This window comes from Asterias amurensis, chromosome 2, assembly GCF_032118995.1.
Source record: "Asterias amurensis chromosome 2, ASM3211899v1".
In the NCBI taxonomy this organism is placed as follows: domain Eukaryota; kingdom Metazoa; phylum Echinodermata; class Asteroidea; order Forcipulatida; family Asteriidae; genus Asterias; species Asterias amurensis.
In genome coordinates, this window is record NC_092649.1 from 20,143,344 (window position 1) to 20,166,619 (window position 23,276).

The 23,276-nt window shown below is 41.8% G+C and overlaps 1 protein-coding gene and 1 long non-coding RNA gene across 4 annotated transcripts; one reads left to right on the plus strand and one right to left on the minus strand.

Moving 5' to 3' along the window:
* Positions 1–623: 623 nt before the first annotated feature.
* LOC139933772 (death domain-containing protein CRADD-like) lies at positions 624–5,061 on the minus strand. The gene is made up of 3 exons (XM_071927975.1): positions 4,907–5,061; positions 3,636–4,033; positions 624–3,171 (listed from the first exon to the last, which is right to left on the minus strand). Exons 2-3 carry the CDS (start codon positions 3,961–3,963, stop codon positions 2,789–2,791), a joined length of 711 nt encoding a protein of 236 aa, XP_071784076.1. The 5' UTR covers positions 3,964–4,033; positions 4,907–5,061; the 3' UTR covers positions 624–2,788.
* A 469-nt stretch (positions 5,062–5,530) lies between these two features.
* On the plus strand, positions 5,531–17,991 carry LOC139933773 (uncharacterized). 3 transcript variants are annotated; one of them, XR_011785618.1, is made up of 5 exons: positions 5,531–5,574; positions 8,908–9,100; positions 9,830–9,969; positions 13,275–13,386; positions 17,730–17,991. It is a non-coding gene; the product is annotated as an uncharacterized lncRNA (long non-coding RNA). The 3 variants fall into 3 exon arrangements; XR_011785617.1 differs by lacking the exon at positions 5,531–5,574 and adding an exon at positions 8,528–8,665 and having other exon boundaries at positions 9,825–9,969; XR_011785616.1 differs by lacking the exon at positions 5,531–5,574 and adding an exon at positions 8,528–8,665.
* The last annotated feature ends 5,285 nt before the right edge of the window (positions 17,992–23,276 follow it).

Consider the following 23,276-nt stretch of genomic DNA (forward strand, 5'->3'; position numbering starts at 1 on the left):
ATTGTCATTGCTCCTGAATAGTGGATCGACTTGTGTTGGGGAAGTATTTAAGTGTTAACTCTCTTCTGGAGTGAAGTTAAAGAAAGTTGCATCGGGCAACCTCAACTCGTGTCTCTTCTTGGTTATACACTGCCCCGCCCCTATATAATCTCTTGTATTGGAACTCTGTTTCAGGCAATAATCTAGACTTTTTAAGGAATCTCAGTTCCTAACTTTAGTTCCGGCTCCCCTCAGTTGTTTTCCGTTTGCACCTTACCAAGAGTGGCTTTTAGCCTTGTTCAGGTCGAACTAGCAAAGTAGTACCGGTACTATTAAAACAACTGACTGTGTGCTGAAAATAACTGAGTGATCATATTGACATTGTTTCTGGTAGTCGTCTGTCGAATTGCCAGATTCTCTGGTTTTAATATTATCTTCAAATGAATTCAAAACTAGAAGACACAAAGCCTCAAAATGTGACTACGTTTTTGTACCGAGTTATCGTGCATTAGGCCATTTATTGTTATTAATTGATAACAATGTTATAAAACAAGCATTGCCACATTATGTGAATGAATGGTTGAAACATTAACCAGCCCGCCCCACCCACCACAATGTCTTTGCCCCCCCCCCCCCAACGTGGGAGTCTAGAAGACTACTAAAAATAGAAGAAAGGAAAACAAATAATTTTGTATGTACAATTTAAAAATTAGAACTTTTCTTTGAGATTGTGTCATATTATTATATCAATTCAGATAAAATTTATTTCAAAGTCTGTCCCAACATCGTGTAGACTAAAATTAACAACATGATTGCAATACATGTTTCAAAGGTTATACTAGTCTTACAGCATACAGACCAAAGGAAAACCAATGCGGTGACAACAAAGTGGTTGGTTTTCGATATATTTGGCTGTTGCAAGGTCACATAATCAAGTGAAGAGAACTTATCGATTTGAGTTCTCACACAACTCAGCTTTGAGGCATATCCCTCTATAAAATTAATATAATACCAAAGTCTTATATAGCGCACGTATCTACCAACAAGGTACTCACGGCACTTATTACATGTATAGTACATACATTTATACATAAAGATAGTATACTGAAGTAATGAATTCAGAGACCCAATGAAGTAGCACCTTATAAGGGTTTGTCAATAAGTGCACTGGGTTCTTCTACATGTTTTACACAACACATGGGCCCAATGGCTTTACATCCAGGTCGAAGGACGAAGCAATGGTTAATTGTCTTGTTTAAGGACACAAATGTCATGATTGGAGGATTTGAACCCACACTCTGCTGATCAGAAACACCAGAGTTTGAATTCGGTGCTCTTAATTGCTCGGCCACAACACTTCCACAAATTAACATAATCTTTTTATTTATTTAATTTTTTTTCCCTGGAGGGGAAATTTTATTCAAGTTAATATATTCAATAGCAAAACTTTTAAGCAAACAATGCATACACAAGGATAGTCTAGCACTAGACTACACAAGATGTCACATTGCCATTCTGAACTAGCAACCTCTCCATTCAGGACCACTGGAGGGCGCTACTCATTCACAATTATTTTGTCCTCTTCAGAAATACAGCAATAATATTGACACAAGTAATTTTACCAGCTGCATCCAAGAGCCTTTTAAACACATGGACTAAAATAAACTGAATGGTTGTACATGTATTAAATACATTGGATACACTAGGGTGGATTTCACAAAGAGTTAAGACTAGTCTTCAGTATCTCGAGTTACTCATCCTAACTTAGGACTAGCCTTAAAGGCAGTGGACACTATTGGTAATTACTCAAAATAATTATTAGCATAAAACCTTTCTTGGTGACGAGTAATGGGGAGAGGTTGGTGGTATAAAACATTGTGAGAAACGGCTCCCTCTGAAGTGCCATAGTTTTCGAGAAAGAAGTAATTTTTCCACAAATTTGATTTCGAGACCTCAGATTTAGAACTTGAGGTCTCGAAATCAACCATCTAAACGCACACAACTTCGTGTGACATGGATGTTTTTTTCTTTCATTATCTGGCAAGTTCAAAGACCGACTGAGCTCAATTTTCACAGGCTTGTTATTTTATGCATATGTTGAGATACACCAACTGTGAAGGCTAGTCTTTGACAATTACCAAAAGTGTCCACTGCCTTTAAGTCTTTAATATCTAATATTATGTAATAGGGCTAGTTCTAACTCTTTGTGGAATCGACCCCTAAACAGTGATGTATGTTAACAAACTCTCTTATCTGCTTACACTGTAAACATAAATTTAGCATGCTAAGCAGATTCTGAGTCAAACAAGTCAGCATGTGCAATATCTGAAATTAAGTCATGGCATGGTTACAATAGTAGAAATGATAAAAATAGGCATTTGTAATGCGCAAAACCAATATTAAGAGATTCATAGCGAGAAGCAGATAAAATGTAAACTAAACATTTCAATATATATTTGGTTTGCGGTAACACCATGTGTGTATCTACTTGCCAGGTAGAGTTTGTTCTTGGAGAACTGTCTTGCTTATTCTACTCCCGCGGAGTACACACATGGTGTTAAGGCAACCGAATATATATTGACCTCACCATACAATGCCTCAAATCCTTTAAACATTTCAAGTATAATAATTATATTATACATATCCATTTGAAAAGAAAACAAAGCAACAATTTTAAGACAGGTTCAGATATAACTACTGCACAGACTCACATTGGAAGAAGAGCAGTGTGCAAGGGCAATCACGAGTTGCACACGTCTCTAATAATAATAATTGTCAGGTACTTTTAATAGTTGATTGACCAGCACTATTATGGATTTATTAAGAATTCATACGAATCCCTTCCAATGTCAGCTTCCTTGCATTTTTCGATCAGCACTCCAATAGTGGCTTTTTTATACTCTCGGTTCCTCCATTTAATAAGCATTGCTTGAATCTGTGCCCATGCATTGTACTGGTTCTCCATTTTGAATTTATACATATCGTTATCATTCATTCCGAGTTTCGCACCCAGAAATTCCCATTCTTTTCCAATTTTCCCAGCGAGGGTGGCCAGTTGTTGCTCAGTCACAGGTTCATCGGGGTTTACTGGTCCATTGCGTAAGCGTTCTGCCACGTCATGCCCTGCCCTGGTACTGCTCTGAGCCAGAGGAGGATCCAGAGGAGGATCAAGTTCCATTGGCACCTTACTATCTGTAACATAATTCACAAAAGACAAAAATGATGATCAGAATTATTTGCATGCAGAAGTGAAGCAAATCTATTTGACAAAGTATTCTTAAAGGCACTGGACACCAGTTTTCTCACTTGGTGTTTTCACAACATAAATGCATAAAAATAAAAAAATTATACTAAAATTTTGGACTAATGAAAGAAAAAACACCCTTGCTGCACACACTTTGTGTCCTTTATATTAGCATGGCATATGGTAGTCGCGACTATTTGTGTAGGAGTCGTGGCATCACAATTAACCAAGTTTAATAGTTCAACTACGACACCAGTAGTCCGGGCCTTGTCAGTACCTTTTAAGGAAATAAATGCTGTACATTATACAATTTGCATATTTTGCATAACTTTCGCGTGTGCATTTACACAAATTAAAACATAAGAAGTTATTGACTTGAAAATTTAAAATAAAATACAAGTTGACAAATTACCTGTAGCCTGAACTGGGCATGGCAGAGAAACATCATCTAATGTCTTATCCAGTAGTTCATACAAGTGACGATGCCCAGAGTCTGCATCGTTGAGGGCTTCCTTTAAGCTATAGAAAGCTCGATCACTTCGTTGTGGCAGAAGGTCCAGAATAAAGCGTACCTTCTCCTTGCGTGTTGTCCGTGCTGCTATATCCTCTTGGTCATCAGGGGTGATGATGAGATCAGCTATGAGATGGTCAAGAACATCGTCAGGATTCAGGTCCTTGACGAATCGAACACGGCATTTAGCGAGGACCTCACAATGCTTCACTGTCATTCCTGTATCCATGCCTGAGTATGTTACAAACAGTCGTCTGTTGATTCTCTTTAGAATTCATACAGCATTCATAACAGTACACCTGCGAAGAAAACAAAGTAATACAAAAATTACAAGAACAAATCTTCACTACGACCACGGCAAAGTGTTAAAAGAACCAGCAGGCCTGACACTTCCTGGAGGCAATGAAGGTGATTGCCTCCATGCCCACTAGTCATCGCCTTGGTGCCCTTCAAATACTGTGGCAGTAGAAATTTAACAGTTTTCTCATTGGGATCAGGGTGCCCTTTACCATAGAGAAAATACCTTGGTGCCCTGCCCTGTCAAAAACGAAGCATACAGAATTGTTTTTACAAGACCAGAAATAATACAAGAGATCTCGTTGAGACGAAATGGGAAGGAGCCTTGGATGACTTTCCATTTGGCGCCACCACTGGAATCCCCACCACCTTTTCACTCATTTTTACAAAAATGTAAATCTCATTAGGGTAAATTTGATACTATTATTTCATATCAAATGAAAAAAAGGTGGTGCCATACAGAAACTTTCCCGAGCCTCAACAACAGTAGCCCCCCCCCACCTTCACTCAGTTCAGTTAGCAAACCACACAGGCATGACAGGGGGTGGGGGCTTACTTCTACAGTTGCCTGTGAAAACTACCCTGTCCCTGTTTCTGTATGATTATTACACGTAAATATTTATATTTATTACTACTATTATATTTTATTAATAGTATTTAACTTAACCCAATAACTAACTAAATATCTGTATTTTACTGCTGGGTCTATCATTACATTAATATAATAGGCCATTAAGTTCGTATGTTATTAACATGATAAGTTAACATGATTACAAAATATCAAAAAACAACAAAACAGATTCAGACTCGGATCAGAGCCAGCAGACAGACACAGACAGAGACAAGAAGAGAGCGAGCGACGATTCATTACTTACCAAGGAGTTTTTCTTAGCTGTTTCTCAACATTAAGATGAGTGTTTGTTTTAGCTTTGACATGAGCAAAATAAGGATTTCCCCAAACAACAATTGGCTCGGCCCCCCTCAGGTTTTCGGTTTTCCCCACAGGACAGAGTATAATATAACTCAATGGTTTTTCCGTGTATGTTTTATGCGGAAATGTTAAGACGCCCTCTTCGGCAACGCACTGACAATAGTCTGACCTCTTTACGTCATTTGACTCATTGTAATGACCTAGCAATATGTTTCGTTCAGGTACCAGACAACTGGAATGAAGTTGACAACTAATTACTTATTGGACATTCGTTAGATATGTGTACAAACCTTATCCTCCGCACCTTCTTGTGCGCAGTGCGCGGCCGGATAGTAGTCCTTAAACTTGTTCCATAGTCCTCACACAATACATGCATGTGCGGTTTTCGAAATGCATGGGTTGCAAAAGTTCCAACTTCAAGTATTATTTATCTTATAGGAATTGTTAAAAACAACAAAGTAGTTTTAGCGTTTAAAACGCAAAAACACAAGCTAACGCCTAACATTTACCTAAAAAAAACCGCCCTTTTCATGCTCCTCACAAGAGGGCGTCAAACCAGAGTGGTCCACGCGAGGCAGGCCGAAGCCGAACTAGTGTGACAATCACATCAAGGTAAACACAATTTTTCCTTCATTTATCATGGTTGTTCCTTTATTGTAATGCAGATTATCACATCTTTAAGTGTTTGTCGTTCAAATATCAAAACTTACATTATTGTGTAGCTTCTTGTAATGCAATCAAATATGAGTTTTAAATGTTTCGCTTCGCCAGCGGCGAAAATATTTCGAAACTGGCGCCGGTGTTGTTTGTACTAAATTTGGTTTACTTTGGTGTTGAACAACTTGAGGCTGGAATTGAAGCTTATTATGTGCCCCTCTTTATTGCATTGGTTTATCATATTCAGTACATTTATTAAATGCTGTCATACAAAACAATAATACAAAAATGTACATTTATGTCGAAATTAAATCAAGCAATGATGAGGTATGATGGGCCTTGGGTACACAATACTTCAAAAATAAGCTGTCAGCATTTAAGTTATGGGCAGTATTTCAGCGGGTCGACCGTCTAGCTTCTTATGGTTTTCAAGTTCTGACTTGAATTTGTGACGAGGCATTACTCATAATTCATAATCATACGGCAATTTCAGGAAGGTTCATCTCAATCTCATCTCCATTGGTTTCTCTGGCGGATACATCATAGCAACCTGCGCACTGCCAGTATTATACCCACCAGTAGTCTATTTCCACACGCAGTGCGCAAATTAGCAGTGATGTATCCGGCTGACTAAAATAATGAACATGAGATTGAGATGAACCTTCGTGTGTCCCTTGAATTCAGCTACGTGGTGTTGCGCTATGCGCTGTTCAAAGCAGTCAAGGCCAGAGTTTAACAGTTGATACGAAGAATGAATCTTAGAAGGGGAATAAAGGCCACAGCTTTGTGACTGACTTGAATTAATTTTTGGTTGTTTCCCCTCTTATCTCTGGTATTAGGCTGAACATAGTTGTGAAGTGGAATGTCGACTGTCGGTGCAGCACTTGCTTGGATTAAAGTTCATTAACCAAGTGTCTTGCCATTTTCCAGGAGTTTTTTGGTCATTCTGCAAAAGTGCTGGTGTCCCCGTTGGTAGGAATTGGGTGTACAAAGCAAGCAGTCATCTGTAAAAGCCTGGTCTGGGAGGTGAAGTTTGTTTGGCAGGTTGTTGATGTACAACAAAACAATGTTGACCAGTGACAGTGCCTTGTGGCACACCAGATGACGGCTGCTAGGTGATGTATGCCCATTACGACTTGTTGGGTTTGCCCTGTTGGGAAATCCTGAACCCAGGTTGAGTTCTACCCCACTTAATCCATAACATTGAAGTTTGGAGATAAGACGACGGTGCCCTGTGTCTATGGTACTCAGTGATGGTACAATGTAGTTGAGTGTCTTAAGTCTGTCTTTGTAGTTTAGATGCTTCACAACATTTAGGATGAGTCATGTAGCTGGTTGCTGGAGCTTTACCAATATGGTAACGGAAGGACATGTATGCTTTAAAGACAGTGGTTACTATTGGTAATTGTCAAAGACCAGTATTCTCACTTGGTGTATTTCAACATATGCATAAAATAACAAACCTGTGGAAATTTAGCTGATTTGGTCGATAATAATGAAATGAATAAGTTGCAAGATAATAATGAAAGAAAAAACACCTTTGTAACACGAAGTTGTGTGCTTTCAGAGGCTTGATTTTGAGACCTCTAAATTTGAGGTCTCATAATCAAATTCGTGGAAAATTACTTCTTTCTCGAAAACTACATCACTTCAGAGGGAGCCGTTTCTCACAATGTTTTATGCTATTAACCTCTCCCTATTACTAGTTACCAAGTAAGGTAATTATTGAATGTGTTAGTTAAATTTATAACTGACAAAACAGCAATTATACTTTGGGGTTTTATAATTTACTTAGCTCCCATAACAAAAACTTCACAAAGACAATTTGGTGAACCATCAACAAGTGCTTACAGAAGCAGATTTTTAACAACTTTTTAAAAGCCCTATAGCAATGTGTTTTTGCTTACACATTGTACACGTCATAGTGCAACCAACTTACATGATAAAGTATAGAATGATGATGGTAAAAAAGCATTCTTCACTTGTAGTTAGCGAAAAAATTTGTTAGCACAGAATGATTAACTACCATAAAATTGGGTCTTGCTGGATATTGGATCCAGATGACCCAAAATTTTGTCCATACAATCATTCATTTTATACCAAGTTTCATGATGAGGTTAAAAGATCATTTTCCATAATAACTATTAAAAGGCGTTTTTTTCTGTTTGAAACAAATTGCAGGTTAAAACCCTTGGAGATTCTGGGTCTCACCATGGTCTGACACACCAATTAGCAGGGCCTTTGGGATGCGTTCCTCTGGCATATGGAGAACGTGTCCAGTCCAGCGCAGCTGTACTTGGGGCAGGATCGATTCAATGGAAGGCATGTTGGCAGGATTAGAACTTTTATTGGTGACCTTATCCTTCCAGGAAATACCCATTATTGTGCACAATGAGAGAGAGTGAATGTTTCTGCCGAGTAGAGCACAGCACTCAATATCACGGCCCGGTATACCTTGCACTTTGTACGTGGTCAGTCTGATGCCACGCTGACTCCACAGTCGGTCTTTCAGGCGAGCAAACGACGCAGCTGCAGCCTTAACCCTGCCATTAAGCTCTGCATCTAGGGAGTTTCCAACTGTGAGAGTGGAGCCAGGTTGAGTGTTTGGACGATGTTGAGTGGAATCTCAGGCTTCATTGGGGTTTGACCAGAAGCAGGTTGATATAGCATCACTGTCTTCTTGATGTTGATTGACAGCCCAAAGGCACTTGCTGATTGTACAAAGCGGTTCAGGATTTCTTGAGTGTCGGGCAGTGAGTGAGCTACCAGTGCAGTGTCGTCGGCATACAGGAGATTACAGAGACTTTTCTCAAGGATTTTTCGGTGAAAACGCAGCCGTGATAGATTGAACAGGCCATCGTCCGACCTGGTATGGATGTACATGCCACTGGTGAGGTCAGTTGACATGTCCTGGATCACTACCGTTAGGAAGAGAGCAAAAAGACCAGGTGCAAGCACGCAGCCTTGTTTGACTCCATGCTTCACGCCAAAGGGTTCAGATCTTTCGCCAGCCACTGAGACACTCAGCCAAAGACGGAATGCAAGTGTAGGTCCCATCCAAACACTTCCAAACAACTCCTGCCCTATAGATATTAAGTTTTTTTCCAGTAAACATCAAAGCCTTATGGATCTTTATGATCACCATGAAGGGCTGGCAGGGCTCAAAACTTGCACTGGACCGCATGTCCAAGGCCAGTGATTTTCCATGCCAGGCCTAGTATGTTAAAAATTTGGTAAGACTGGCAATCTTGTGTTGTTAAATTCATTAATATGTTCTTTCTCTTTCAGTTGGCTACCCAGGATATCCACCACGTCTTCTTTTGGCAAGGTATTAACTGTACTATGGACTATCCATGCAAGACTACATGTACCCTCCTACTAGAATGGAGTAGGCCACCAGAGGCAGGGTCCAGATATTCACGATGACTCCCTCCATTTAAACGCTTTTGTTTTGCCAAAAAATTGGACGAACAGCTCATGGGTAAGACAATCTCCTATCCAAAATGTTTATTTTTCACAAGTTTGGTATCAATACTCAAGATATTTGTTTTTATGCCCCATCGGCAAAGCCAGTCACAGGGGCAAAGAGTGTTCGCCTTGTCCTTCAGTATGTGTGTGTGTTTGTATGGCCTAGCCTCCGAGGACATTTTCAATAAGGACAATAGGTCCTCACTAGTCTGTAGTCATTTGTGTACAAAACCAAAAGCGATTGCTTCAATACAGGAACAACAGAAAATACATGTAGGTGTCCTCTAACATAATGGTCAAACACTACGGCGTGCGTGTGTGGGTAGGTATACACATTCATACCCAGGACATTATAAAAAAAAAAGTAGTTGAGTTCACAGTTTGGGAAAGGTCCTAGGTTTGGAAAACGTGTACAAAACCAATGGAGCTGTTCCCAAAAGAGTATAAACAAAAGAGGGACAATGGTTGCAGGACAGTACATACTTGGGTGTGTGCGTGTAATCATTGTCCGAAACTCAAGAAGGACTTGGCGTATCAAATCCAAGCTTATTTTGAACTGGTCGAGAGATCCCCCAGAGGCCTATTGTTTTTGGACCCCCTCAGTTAAATATTAAGGTCACTATGGCTAAAATAAAATATTTTGGCCAAGCAAAAACTGAAGAGTGAGATTTCTCATTGGAGCATTTGTGTTTGTCAGCGTCACACCATTTTCATCAATCTTATTTTTGTTCTCCAAGGGTAGCTGCCCTCATGTGCGATACAGTTTCCTCTTGATTTCCACCCGTCGGGGATAATTTTGGTAGTCAGCCTTCACAGTCAAGATGCTTAGTGAAAACAGACACTTGGGTGATGAGGTCTGAGACAGGGAGAAGATGCTATATGGTGAGTTAAAACTAATAAACATCCCAAATCTTTCGCTAGCAGTAACAAAACTAGTTTGTATAGTCAAGACACAGTTCCAGACCAAGACCGAGACCTTAAAGGAACACGTTGCCTTGGATCGGACAAGTTGGTCTATAAAAAGCATTTGTAACCTAATTATAAACAAGCCTCGATATTGCGTGGTTTTCCTTTTACTGTGCGAACTAACACGTTCGGCCATTTAGGGAGTCAACAATTTGACTCCCATAAATGGCAGACCGTGTTAGTCGACGAGGTAAAAGGAGAACCGTGCAATTTAGAGGCATGTTTGTGTGGGTCAGTGTATTCTACTTTTAAAACATCTTTCCAACCATTGTATGTTATTGTTTAACATCTTTATACCCATATGCATTTTAAAACAAACGGTTTCAAACGGTTTTCAAAGACCAACTCGACCGATCCAAGGCAACGTGTTCCTTTAATAATCTTTGAGACCAGAGGGTCCTAGGATAAATACCAAGAAGGTCAGAAACCAAGTTTAGAGACATGTTTATAAACAAAAATGGGCAAATGGAAAGCCCAGCAAAGTTGTAGGAGTGATTATCATTGTGCTTACAATTTATTCTTATGAAACAAAGTGAACAATTAACTTGTGAAAAGAATTGTAAAAACCTAGCTTCTAACAAAACAGTTAGTGTAATCTCGTCCACCAGGTCTGGACATCAAGGCTCAGTTTTTGGAGCAGAAATATTGGCTGTACTCCGTTTTTTTTATACCAATTGATTCAGACCAACAAATGAGAAAAAAGAAGACTTGCTAAGACAATTTAAGGGCAGTGGACACTACAGTGTATTTCTCAAAATAATTATTAGCATAAAACCTTACTTGGTAACAAGTAATGACTAGCTGTTGACAGTGTAAAACATTGTGAGAAATATGTCTGCCTCAAATGGGAGCATGTCAGGGACTTCTTCACCTCCAAATATATTAGATGGGCCCGGTCAAGTTCTGCCACTTCCCAAATACTCAGGTGGGAGCCTTTCTGGGTCTGCCTCATCCTGATCACTAATTTGGGAAGCATGAAAGTGTCAGGCCATTTCCGACCAGTGAGGTGGGATACTGTCAGTGTTTACTTCATTCCAAACAACTCATATGGGAAGCAATTTGGTGTCAGCCTCATCTCCAACCACTGAGATGGGATGCTGTCAGGTTCTGCTTCATTCCCAACCTCGCACATCCAAAACACTCAACCACCTTTTCGGGAAGCATGTTAGTGTCAGCCTCATAGCCAACCACTAAGGTAGGATGCTGTCAGGTTCTGCTTCATCCTCAGCAACAAAGGTGAGAGCACGCCAGGGTCTGCCTCACCTCAACCACCTATTTGGGAAGCATTTAAGTGTCAGCCTCATTGCCAACCACTTAGGTGGGAGGCTGTCAGGGTCTGCTTTGTTTCAGCGACTCAGGTGAGAGCCTATCTTGGTCTGCACCACTCTAATCACTCAGGTGGGATACTGTTCGTGTCTTTCTGATCCCCAACCTCCAAGTTGGATATCTGTCGGGGTCTGTCACATGACCAACCACTCAAATAGGAATCTGTCAAGGTCTTCCTCATCCCTAACCATATATGTGGGAAGCATGGCAGTGTCGGTCTCAACTCCAACCCTGAGGTAAGAGGCTTTCAGGGTCTGTTTGTTTTTCAACAACTCAGGTGACAGCCTGGCGGGGGTTGCCTCTTCCTAGACCATTCAGTTTTGAGCCTAAACCACTCATACGGAAGCCTGACAGGGCCAATGAGATGGGGCCCGTCAGGTCCTTCCTCTTCCCAAACCTCTCAAGTGGGAGCTTGTCTCGGTCTGCCTCATCCTGACCACTCATTTTGGAAGTTTGTAAGTGTCAGCCCCAACCACTAAGGTAGGATGCTTTCAAGGTCTGCTTCATTCCAAACAACTCGGGGGAGAGCTTGTCAGGGTCTGCTGCCTCTTTCCTGGCCATTCAGGTTGGAGCCTGTCGGGTTATGCCTCATCATTACCCACTCATATAAATCTGTCAGTGTCTGTCTCGTACCCAAATCACTCACGTGTGATCGTTGTGGCAGCTTCATCTGCAACAACTGAGGCGGGAGGCTGTCGGAGTCTTCTTCATCCCAAACAATTCGGGTGAGAGCGTGTCAGGGTCTGCCTCATCTCCAACCACTCAGATGGAAATCTGTCAGTGTATGTCTCATACCCAACCACTCAGTTGCGAGTAAACATTCAGGGCTTGTCTCATCTAAACCATCCAGGTGTGAGCCTGTCAGGGTTTGTTTTATCCCAACTACTTAGGAGCCTGTTAGGGTCTGCCTAATCCCTAACTACTCAGACAATAACCCGTTTGGGTCTGCTTCTTCAACAGGTGGGAGCCTGTTATAGGTCCAAAGGGAACCTGTCATGGTCTGCTTCTTCCCCCACACTTGGGTTGGAGCCTGATACGAGTCCGACTCATTCCCTGCCACTAGGAGCATGTCAGGGTCTGCCTAGTTCCATACCACTCAGGTGGGAGCCTGTACAAGTCTGCTTCATCCCAAACCACTAAGATGGCCAGGGAACCTATTGGGGTCTGCTTCTTTTCTAACCACTCAGGTGGGAGGCTGTCTGGGTCTGACTCTACCCCCATCCACTCCGGTGGGAGCCTGTCTTCATTATTTTTAACCACCAAGGTGGGAGCCTGTTAGGGTCTGCCTCATCCCTAACCACTCAGTTAGGAGCACGTCAGGGTCTGCTGCATACCTAACCACTCAGGGGAGAGCTGTGAGGGTCTCATCCACCACCACTGAATTAGAACCATTCTGCAATTGTGCATTATTAAATATCCTTGTTCCGTTCATCGCGCATTTCCCCCCGTATACCAAGTCAGCCTAATTCATTCCTGAGGATAACCATAAATTCCAGTCCAACTAAAGTTTGTTGCTTTTAATACACCTCTTGGGCTCCATCTCCAAAATGTAAGTCTCAGATACTTAGGGGTGGACTCCCCAGATGTACTTGGTCAGCGGTCAGCATACACTCATCACACACAAAGTTGCCAACGTTCACTGGCAAAACTACCAATGCCCACTCTGAAAGGGCCATGTCACCATCCTGGGCTTACATGACTGAGGTTTCATTTGTTTGACAAGATTTATACCTTTACTGTAGAGAATACAGCTGACATCCAGTTGTTGCATGGAAGCTAGATCGAGAGCTCTAGTTTGTACAAGAATAGGCCTGTGGGTTCCACTTTAGGACATTCACAAGCAGCAGTTTGAAAAACATCCCTTAACATTTACAGTGTGTTTATTACTTATGCAGGATGTGGTACAGGCAGAAGGACAAGTTAGCTGTGCCACTCTTGGAACAACTAGATCTCTTGATGCATCCTCAAGACAATGACTGGATGTCGTGACTGCACTCTAAATAGTATGTAAGTTGCTCATAAAAATGTAACTTAGGTTAAAGTTAATATTTGGAAATCATTTGACCCATTTATGTTTAAAAGCCATGTTCTTGTAATCGATTTTTTCTAGAATCAATATTGTCACTACTGAAATTGTGTCCTCTTTAAGAAAAAACAAGGTTCTTGATTTATTCATGCAGTTTCCAAGCAGTTTCACCACAACACGGGGAACTACAAACACTGAACATTTGAGTAGTCAGAAGTAAAGGCAAAAGCACTTTGTTTATGTTTACTTTTTTTCAAAAGTTCCACCACTTACTTTTCAGAGTAACAATTGATTTGTAAAATTATTTAAACTGTTGATTTAATCAACTTATCCTTAATTTGGAAATCCCCTGATGGAGAAATAATTAGTAGAGCTCTGCCTCGTGTTTAATCCATTCAGGTTGGAGCCTGTTAGGGACTGCCTCATCCCCAGCCACTCAGAAAGAACGCTATCAGTGTTTGTCTCATACCCAAACTAATCATGTGTGAGCCTGTCGGGGTTTGCCCCAACCTGAACTACTCATATGGGAGCCTGACATGGCCTCCAAATATCTTGGGTGGGAGCTTATCCTTACCACTCTTGTGGGTAGCATGTTAGTGTCAGCCTCATCTTCAACCACTGAGGTGGTATGCTGTCAGGGTCAGCTTCATTTCCAACATTTCAGGTGAGAGCAAGTCATGGTCTGCCTCATCCTGACTGTTCATTTAGGAGTCTGTCAGGGTCTGCACCAACCCCAGCTACTTATGTTTGAGCATGTCAATGTATGCCTCGCCATAACAACTCGTATTGATCATTTCAAGGTCTGGCTCTCCCAACCTCTCATGTGGGAGCCTGTCCCGGTCTGCCTTATTCTTACCACTCATGCAGGATGCATGCTAGTGTCGGCCCCATCCTCTTCCAGTGCGATACTGTTAGGGTCTGCTTCATTTCCAACAACTCAAGTGAGAGCATGTCAGCGTCTGCCTCATCTTGACCACCCATCTCAAACCACTGAGTTGGAATGCTGTCAGGGTCTGCTTTCTTCCAAACAACCCAGGTAAGAGCAGGTCAGAGTCTGCCTCTTAAACCATTTAAGTTGGAGCTTGTAAGGGGGTGCCTCATCCCCAACCTCTCAGATAGAAATCCATCAGTGTCTGTCTCAAACCAAAACCTCGCAGGTGTGACCCTAGAAGTGTCTGCTTTAATTCAACCAGTGAGGTTGGAGGCAGTCAGCGTCTGCTTCATCACCAAACAACTCAGGTGGGAGCCTGTCAGGGTCTGGCTCTCCCCAACTTCTGAGGTGGGAGCAACTTGGAGTCTGCCTCATGTGGAAGCATGTCATGGTCTGCCTCGTCCCCAACCATATCAGGTGGACCCTGTCAGGTTTTGCCTCCACCAAAACTTCTCAGGTGGGAGCCTGTCTAGGTCTGCCTCATCCTGACCACTCATGAGGGAAGCATGTAAGTGTCAGCCCTATCTCCAACCACTGAGTTGGGATACTGTCCGGGTCTCCTCCATTTCAAACAACTCAGGGGAGAGCTTGTCGGGAAGCATTTTGGTGTCAGTCTCATCTCCAACCACTGAGGTAAGTGGCTGCCAGGATCTGCTTCATTCTCAACTTCGCAGATACAACTATGTCTGTGTTTTTCTTGTACTCAAACCACTCCACCACCTGTTTGGGTAACATGTTAGTGTCAGCCTTATCGCCAACCACTAAAGGTTGGATGCTGTCAGGGTCTTCTTCATCCTCAGCAGCTCAGGTGAGAGCATAGGGTCTGACCCACCCCAACCACCTATTTGGGAAGCATGCTAGTGCCACCTTATCAACGACCCCTTGGGTTGGAGGCTGTTTGGGTCTGCTTCATCCCAAGCAACAGATAGGATACTGTGAGGGTCTTCTTGACCCCCAACCACTGAGGGAGGTATCTGTCAGGGTATGGATCATCCCCAGCCAATCAGGTGAGGTAAGAGACTGTCAGGGTCTGCTTTGATTCCAACAACTTAGGTGAAAGCCTGTCAGGTTCGGCCTCTTCCTAACACATACAGGATGGAGCCTTATAACCACTCATACTCATACGGAAGCCTGACACGGTCTGCTTTCTCCCCAACCACTCAGGTGTGAGTCTGTAGGGGGAAAGTCTCATCCCCAGCCGGTCAGTTGAGAGTCTGTAAGGGTCTGCCTCATCCCAAACCACTCATATGGGAATCTTGTCAGTGTCGGCCTAAACTCCAACCACTGAGGTAAGAGGCTGTCAGGGTTTGCTTCGATTCCAAAGCCTCAACTGACAGCTTGTTGGGTTCGGCCTCTTTTTAAACTATTCAGGTTGGAGCCTAAACCATTCTTACGGGACCCTTAACCCTAACAGGGTGTGCTTTCTCCCTAACCACTGAGGTGGGAGTCTGTCAGGGTCTGCCTATACCCAAACACTTTTGTGGGCCCTGTCAGGTTCTGCTTCTTTGAGGTATGAGCCTGTCTGTGTCTGCCTCATCCTCACTACTCCTTTAAGAAGCACGCAAGTGTCTGCCCCATCTCCAACCACTGAGTTGGGATGCGGTCAGGGTCTGCTTCATTCCAAACATCTCAGGGGAGAGCTTGTTGGGTTCTGTTTCATCCCGGTCACTCATGTGGGAAGCAACGGTGTCAGCCTCATCTCCACCCCCTGAGATGCGATGCTGTCAAGGTCTGACTCATTCCCAACCTCTCAGAGTGTCTTTTTCAGAAGCATGTTTGTGTCAGCCTCATCGCCAATCACTAAGGTGGGATGCTGTCGGGGTCTGCTTCATCCTCGGAAATTTAGGTGAGAGCATGTTCGGGTGTGCCTCACCTCACCCACCTATTTAGAAAGCATGTGAGTGTCAGCCTGTTAGGGTTGGCCTCATCCCCTAACACCAATTTGTAATGCATGATAGTGTCAGCCTCATCCCCAACCACTCATGTGGAAAGAATTTCAGTGTCAGCTTTAACTCCAACCACTCCAACCCGTTCAGGTCTGCTTCTTCCCCAGGTGGGAATCTGTCTTTGTCTGCCTCATTCCCTACCACTCAGGTCGAACCCTGTTAGGGTATGTCTCATCCCTAGCCACTTAGGTTGCCAGTGAACATGTGGGGGTCTTCTTTATCCCAATCTACTCAGGTGGGAGTCTGTCTGGGTCTGCTTCTACCCCAACAGTTGATATTGGGTGTTGGTCTGTACTATTCCCTACCACCAATTGGGAAACATTTTAGTGTCAGTCTAATAGCCAACCACTAAGGTTGGAAGCTTCATCCCAAGTAACTCAGATGGGATACTGTTAGGGTTTTATTGATCGAAACTACTGAGGTGGGTATCTGTCTGGGTCTGCCCTTATTCTGATCCACTCATGTGGGAAGCATGTCAGTGTCAGCCTCAACTCCAACCACTGAGGTGAGAGACTGTCATGGTCTGCTTCGTTTCCAACAACCCAGATGACAGCCTGTCAGGTTCGGCTTCTTCCCTAACCATTAGCAGTGTCCGTTTCATCTCCAACCACTGGGGTGAGAGTCTGACAGAGTCTGCTTCATCCCCCAAAACTCAGTTGAGAGTATGTCAGGGTCTGCCTCATCTCCAACCACCCAGATAAAATCTGTCTCGTCTACCTCATACCCAATCACTTTGTTTTGAGAAAACCACTCGGGGCTTGCCTCATCCCAACCATTTAGGTGTGAGCCTTTGAGGGTCTGCCTCATCCCCAACAACTCAGATGGGATGCTGTTTTGGTCTTCTTGATCCCCAACCATTGAGGAGGTTATCTGTCAGGGTCTGCCTCATCAAAGAATTCCAGTGTCAGCCTCAAGTCCAACCACTCAGGTGAGCGCCTGTCAGGTTCGGGCTCCTCCCAAACCATTCAGGTTGGAGCCTAAACCATAGGGGGCCTGACAAGGTATGCTTCCTCCAAACCACTCAGGTGGGAGTTTGTCAGAGTCTGCCTCTCCTTAACCACTCATGTGGAAGCATCTCGTTGTCTGCCTCATTTTGGAGCATGTCAGGGTCCGCCTCATTCCCAAACATGTCACATGGGCCCTGTAAGGTTCCACCTCTCCCCAAACCTCTAAGGTGGGAGCCTGTACACCCATATACCCACCTAAAAAGAAAAATAGAAAAAAGTACCGTTAAACTTTCCCACCAAGTGTGGTCTCCCTTTGACGAAAGGATAACAACAGTCCAATGTTGGAAACTAATGTACAAAGTGAACCATGATGTATCATACTGTATTTATAAAAAAAAAATCATTGATGGGTCCTCAGCACTTTGAAATCACCCGCAAGTGCTTGACTCATTAAATTTGTTGGTTTAACATATTTCTTATCTGTAAACTTGACCTTTCAGTGCCAGAGATGTAGCTAGTGCCATGGAAAAGGGAATTACCTCTACTGACATTTTGAAGGCTACAGGGTGAGCAACGATTGTGTACATTACAATCATCAAGACCTCTTAGCTGTTCATCTAGCTAATTCGGTGAATGAACAAGCAAAGTGATAGGGACCACTATGAACAACCCAACCAAGTCCTTACCACTATGTTTTTAAAGGAACACGTTGCCTTGGATCGGTCGAGTTGGTCTTTGAAAAGCATTTGTTATAAAATGTATATAGGTAGAAAGATGCTGTGAAAGTAGAATACAATGATCCACACAAACATGGCTCGAAATTGTACGGTTTTCCTTTTACCTCGTCGACTAACACAGTCGGCCATTTATGGGAGTCAAATTGTTGACTTCCATAAATGGCCGACCGTGTTAGTTCGCACAGTAAAAGGAAAACCACGCAATTTTGAGGCAAACTTGTGTGGATCATTGTATTCTACTTTTAAAACATCTTTCCAACCATATGCATTTTATAACAAACGGTTAAAAACGCTTTTTTATAGACCAACTTGTCCAATCCAAGGCAACGTGTTCCTTTAATAAGATGGATTTGAAACTTTGCAGTGTGGAAGTAGAGAGGTTTGTGGTAACACCATGTGAATATATCTCTTTTGAGTAGTGTTGGTTCTGAAGGCGATCACTGAGTATACTGATCGAATTATGAGTTATCACCCGTTCTTTTCAGAACCAAAACTACTGAATATATATATTCAAATGGTGCTACCGCAGACATCTCTACCTGTACAAAAAAATAAGGGTCTGCCTCATCCCCCACCACTCAGATGAGAGCCTGTCAGGGTCTGGCTCATCCCACATCACTATTTGCTCTCATAGTTAATTGTTATAATTACATCTTTATTTTTTTATTTACTTTTGGCGTTAGGGTCTTGAACTCAAACCTTGAGTGGTATTTTGTTGATTTTGAAAAATGAATAATAATCATATACTTATGTCAATGCATTCATTCGACTATACTTTTTCAGACGAAGTGTCTTTGACAAGTTTAACTGCCAAAATATAGTGCAGCTGAAGTATGACGACGTGAAATTCTTGTTTAAACTTTCCCCAAAGAGTTACACTTTCGCAGGTTTGTTATTTCATGTTGGGTCACATCCAGTGTGGATACTGGTCAATATACTGGTCAATAATAATACTCATTATTATTACTTGTTATGCTGGTCTATGACAAAATAGAAATGTGAAACATGTGAAATAAAAATGAACTAGAAAGGAAAAACTACAAAAATGGGCTATCACAATGGTATAAAATGTTGTGTGGCATCGATGGAACACTCACTCATTCAGTCGACCTAAGTTGTCGTGTGGCCACATGTTTGAGTCAGGCTCGATGTCTGATACGCCACACAACTCTACCCTGCATACAACTGATAAACCCTTCCTTGTTAACTCCTCCTGCATCCTCGATCAGGGTCTTGATCATGGTACTAGGTATGTCTTCCGGGGAAGCGCCTGCTGTGAGTGGATTAAAATGAACCCACTGTTAAAGGCACTGTACATGTACATGTTTGGTAATTGTCAAAGACCAGTATTCTCACTTGGTGTATGTATACCATCATAAGCATAAATTAAAGTCACCTGGAAGTTGTATTTTTTCAAAATAAAGCTTTTGTCACTAATATATGTGTTTTGATGAGTGGAATCAGAATAAACAGTTTACTAAGGTTTTACAAAATCAGTTCTTATGTTATTTACAAATTTAAGAGTAGACCCCGACCCGAGAGGGCGCTGTTCATGACGTCAATCGAGGCAGACCTTTTTTCCGACAATGCCGACCAGGTGTGTATTGCTGCTGAATGCAGAAAAACACTTTTTGAAATGTACCAACTCACGACTTGGACGTACATGTACTTTGCACGTGTGTTTACTATACGCATTGCAGGCAAAGTCTGCCTCGATTGACGTCACAAAAGGGGTAGGCGGAGTCAGCCCCCAAACAACTTTGCATATTTTTTAAACATATAAATCGTGACAAACAATTACTAAAAAAATGTGTTATTGTTCGTAAGCATATACTCTTATGTTTGAAAGAAAAAAAATTCTATTTCCAGGTGACTTTAACAAGCCTGTGCAAATTTTGGCTCAATTGGTCATCGAAGTTGCGAGAAAATGATGAAAGCAAAACACCCTTTTGGGACGAATTTATGTGCTTTCAGATAAGAATAAGGACTTCTAAACAGCTAGAAGTTTTTTTAATATTTTAGTGAGAAATTACCTCTTTCTAAAAAAACTACGATACTTCAGAGGGAGTCGTTTCTCACAGTGGTTTATACTTTCAACAGCTCTCCAATGCTCGTTTCCAAGTCAGTTGTTAAGTTAATATTTGTTTTGAGCAAATTACCAAACGTGTATCTTCCCTTTAATAAATAGATAACATTTAGGATAACTTAAATTTTCAAACAACATTATGTTAGTTATATTACTTTGTTTTATAATTTCAGAATAATTTTTAAGTACTCGACAGGAACAACAAGCAACCAATGTCTGAGCAATTTACAGTATTTTTGATCAAGTGGAGGCGTATGTGAACCCAAAAGTTACTGATGATACTAACTTAAAAACAGCTGGTTTTTTTCTTCTCATTATTGTTTGGCTATGGATGCAAGAAAGAAACATACAGTCAGTCAAACTTAACTTGAACTGCAATATTGTGATGCAAAGAATTTCGTTGTCGAAAGCGCTCCCAGGCGGTTAAAACACTCAACTTAATTCTTCATTTAAAGCCCAAGGTCAAAATGACACTTTGTATAAAGGACCAATCTCTGCTGTAAATTTGTTGTATCTTTCAAGTGTAAAACTACTATTTATGGTATTTAATACTACTCGTTAATTTGTATTACGTATAATGTGTTTTCTGCTCCGCAAATAAACAGTATTTTAAAGACCAAAAAACATGTCTTCAATTCTTTTTCCCCCGGCTTATGATTAGGTCAAAGTTCAACAAGAGCATATTATTATTTTGTACCCATCTGCCTGGGGTTTATAAATGTGTTACGTTCGAACAATGCTTTTCAAGCAGCGATTTTACCCAGCGGGCTTGCTCCAAGAACTTTTGAGCTGTGATCTCGGAGTTCAAATCCTGGCAGGCCCGTTTTTACAAGATTTTCACCTTGCAAAAATATAACTTGAAATTTCAAGAAATTCTTAACTGCTCTAGTTTGACCTGATGAAAAGTCAAATGGTCTCTAATATTCCTTTAAATCAGTTCTACCCTACAGTTAAATTACATCAAACTATAGCCCCATCTACATGTTTTCTTTCAATTCATTTCGAATTTTTCCTTTAAATAAATTCCACTAAACCATTGCCTACAAAGGCTATGTAACAGTACTTTTGTATACCCAGCAAGCCACCCCCCCCCAACCAGACACACTCCTTAACTCACTCATGCCCTCATCAAACCCCTGCAGTCATTCCCCAGCATAATGCTAGTCCAACCCACCCCTTCCCTCAATTCGCAATCCTATTCCCTGGCCCCAGTCATCAACCCAATTTGCTCATACCAATGTCCGACCAACCACACTCCCAGTGAATGTACCACTCGTCTCCCCTTTCCTCAAATCCACCTCTAAATCCAACTTCCTTGCTCAAGTCGTCTACCTTGCTTGATAAATTTCACGTCGCCAACAAGCCACACCCAGAAAGTTACTGCATAATTGTCCTAAAGCTAGTTGTTCATAACCCAGCCATCTTGCGGGAGCCAGTGGGTCACCCGTGTGGTCTTTGGGCGGCACAGGTGATTGGAACCAGCCAAAGCAACCGACAGGTACCAGATCACCGCCTTGCAACACATAAACATATAGTAGGGGTCAGGGTACTTGACGGCTTAGTGCCGTGACACGATATTCAAAATGGCCACCAGCCATGCTTGGTTTATGTTAACACCGTGGATGTATTACGACCATTGTTTCATGTGTTTTAATATCTCTAGAGGTAAGCTTTATCATGTAATGTTATTAAGCTCATAATGTAGAATAGGAATAGGCCTCACGGAAGCAATGTAAACACCTATAAGGTCATAACATGGGTAATTATGTGTCATTTTGTTTTGCCTTCACGCATGTAAACAACAACACTTAAAAGCGGGCACTAGAAGTAGATGTACTGTTAACGTTTGGCCATTGTGGGTCATTGTGTTGTCAGTCAATGGCGACTAGCTGTCAATCAAATGTAACAATTAACTTTCTGTTTAGAGTATTATGGGTTACATCACCTTAACCACTTGTAGTGTTCCGCACGTCAATGCGTGAATAGTTTAGTATCTCCCCGTTTCTAGAATGCATGTAACGTGAGGCAGTGGACAATGCTCGTAGTTTAATATCCAAAATATGCAAAATAGTTGATATCATAAAAACTTATTTAGAGAGCTATTGATATAGTATAGAACACTGTGCGAATCGTATATCATTGCAGTTCTTGAAAAGAGGTAAAGTTTTACTCAAATATTAAAAGACTTCGAGCCTGAAACATTTTATTATTTATGCATCTTAAAGCACACAAATTTGTGCGTATTTCTTTCATTATTCTCTTGCAACTGCAATACCTAGTTTAGCCTAAGTTTTTCGATGTCCAGTGCTGTATTTTAAATTAAGCACCCATAGGCATTTTTATACAGTTCGTGTTACTTCTAATGTTAAAGTACTTACTATGGTTAATTGTCTTAGTGGTATTTTTTGTATTATGTGTACTGTTTTCCACGAATAAACTATTATTTCAACAGACATTAATAAACAGGTTCTTCGTGATACATTTTCCCCCTCCTGCCTCTGCCATCCACCCACATCAGAATGACAACATGTCACAAAGTTTATTTTTACGTAATCTTTGCCGTTGCGACACACAAAATGTCTTCACTGTATCCTCCCAAAATAGTTTTAAATTATTTAATTGGGAACATTATTTTTAAAATGCATGGGGAAAAACTGGCATTTCTTAGAGCTTCTTAACGGTTGATTTTGTGCTTAGTGTGCGATTTCCATTCGTTCAGTGATAACCGCAAGCATAACAGGCATGCTAGCCTTCTGGTGCTTACTGCACGAAACTTAATCAATTAATAATGCAAAATCCATGTTGAACACGCAAAACGGCCGCCTAACGTTCTTGCTAACCCTTGAAATACACTCACCATTTAGGAAAGATTTCTGCTACAGTAAGCACAAAAACCGTTAAGCAGCGCTATGAAATTTAGCCATGGTCGTCAACAAGTCTCACTGACTGCCCCTCTCCAATGCAATGCATTATCCCCGACGGTATCACAGCGAGTACTACCCACCCCCGCCACCCAGCCCCGTCACACTCTACCCCGCCACCCTACTCAACCACCCGACCCCACTACTACCCTACCACGCTATCCTACCCCGCCACCCTACCCAGCCACCCAACCTACACCACCGTACCCCGCAACCCTCACCTGCAACAACCCTTAATGTATTCCCATCAGTTGTCAAATCAACTACAGCGTGTCTTAAACTCGAATACTTTTTAAGTCCAAA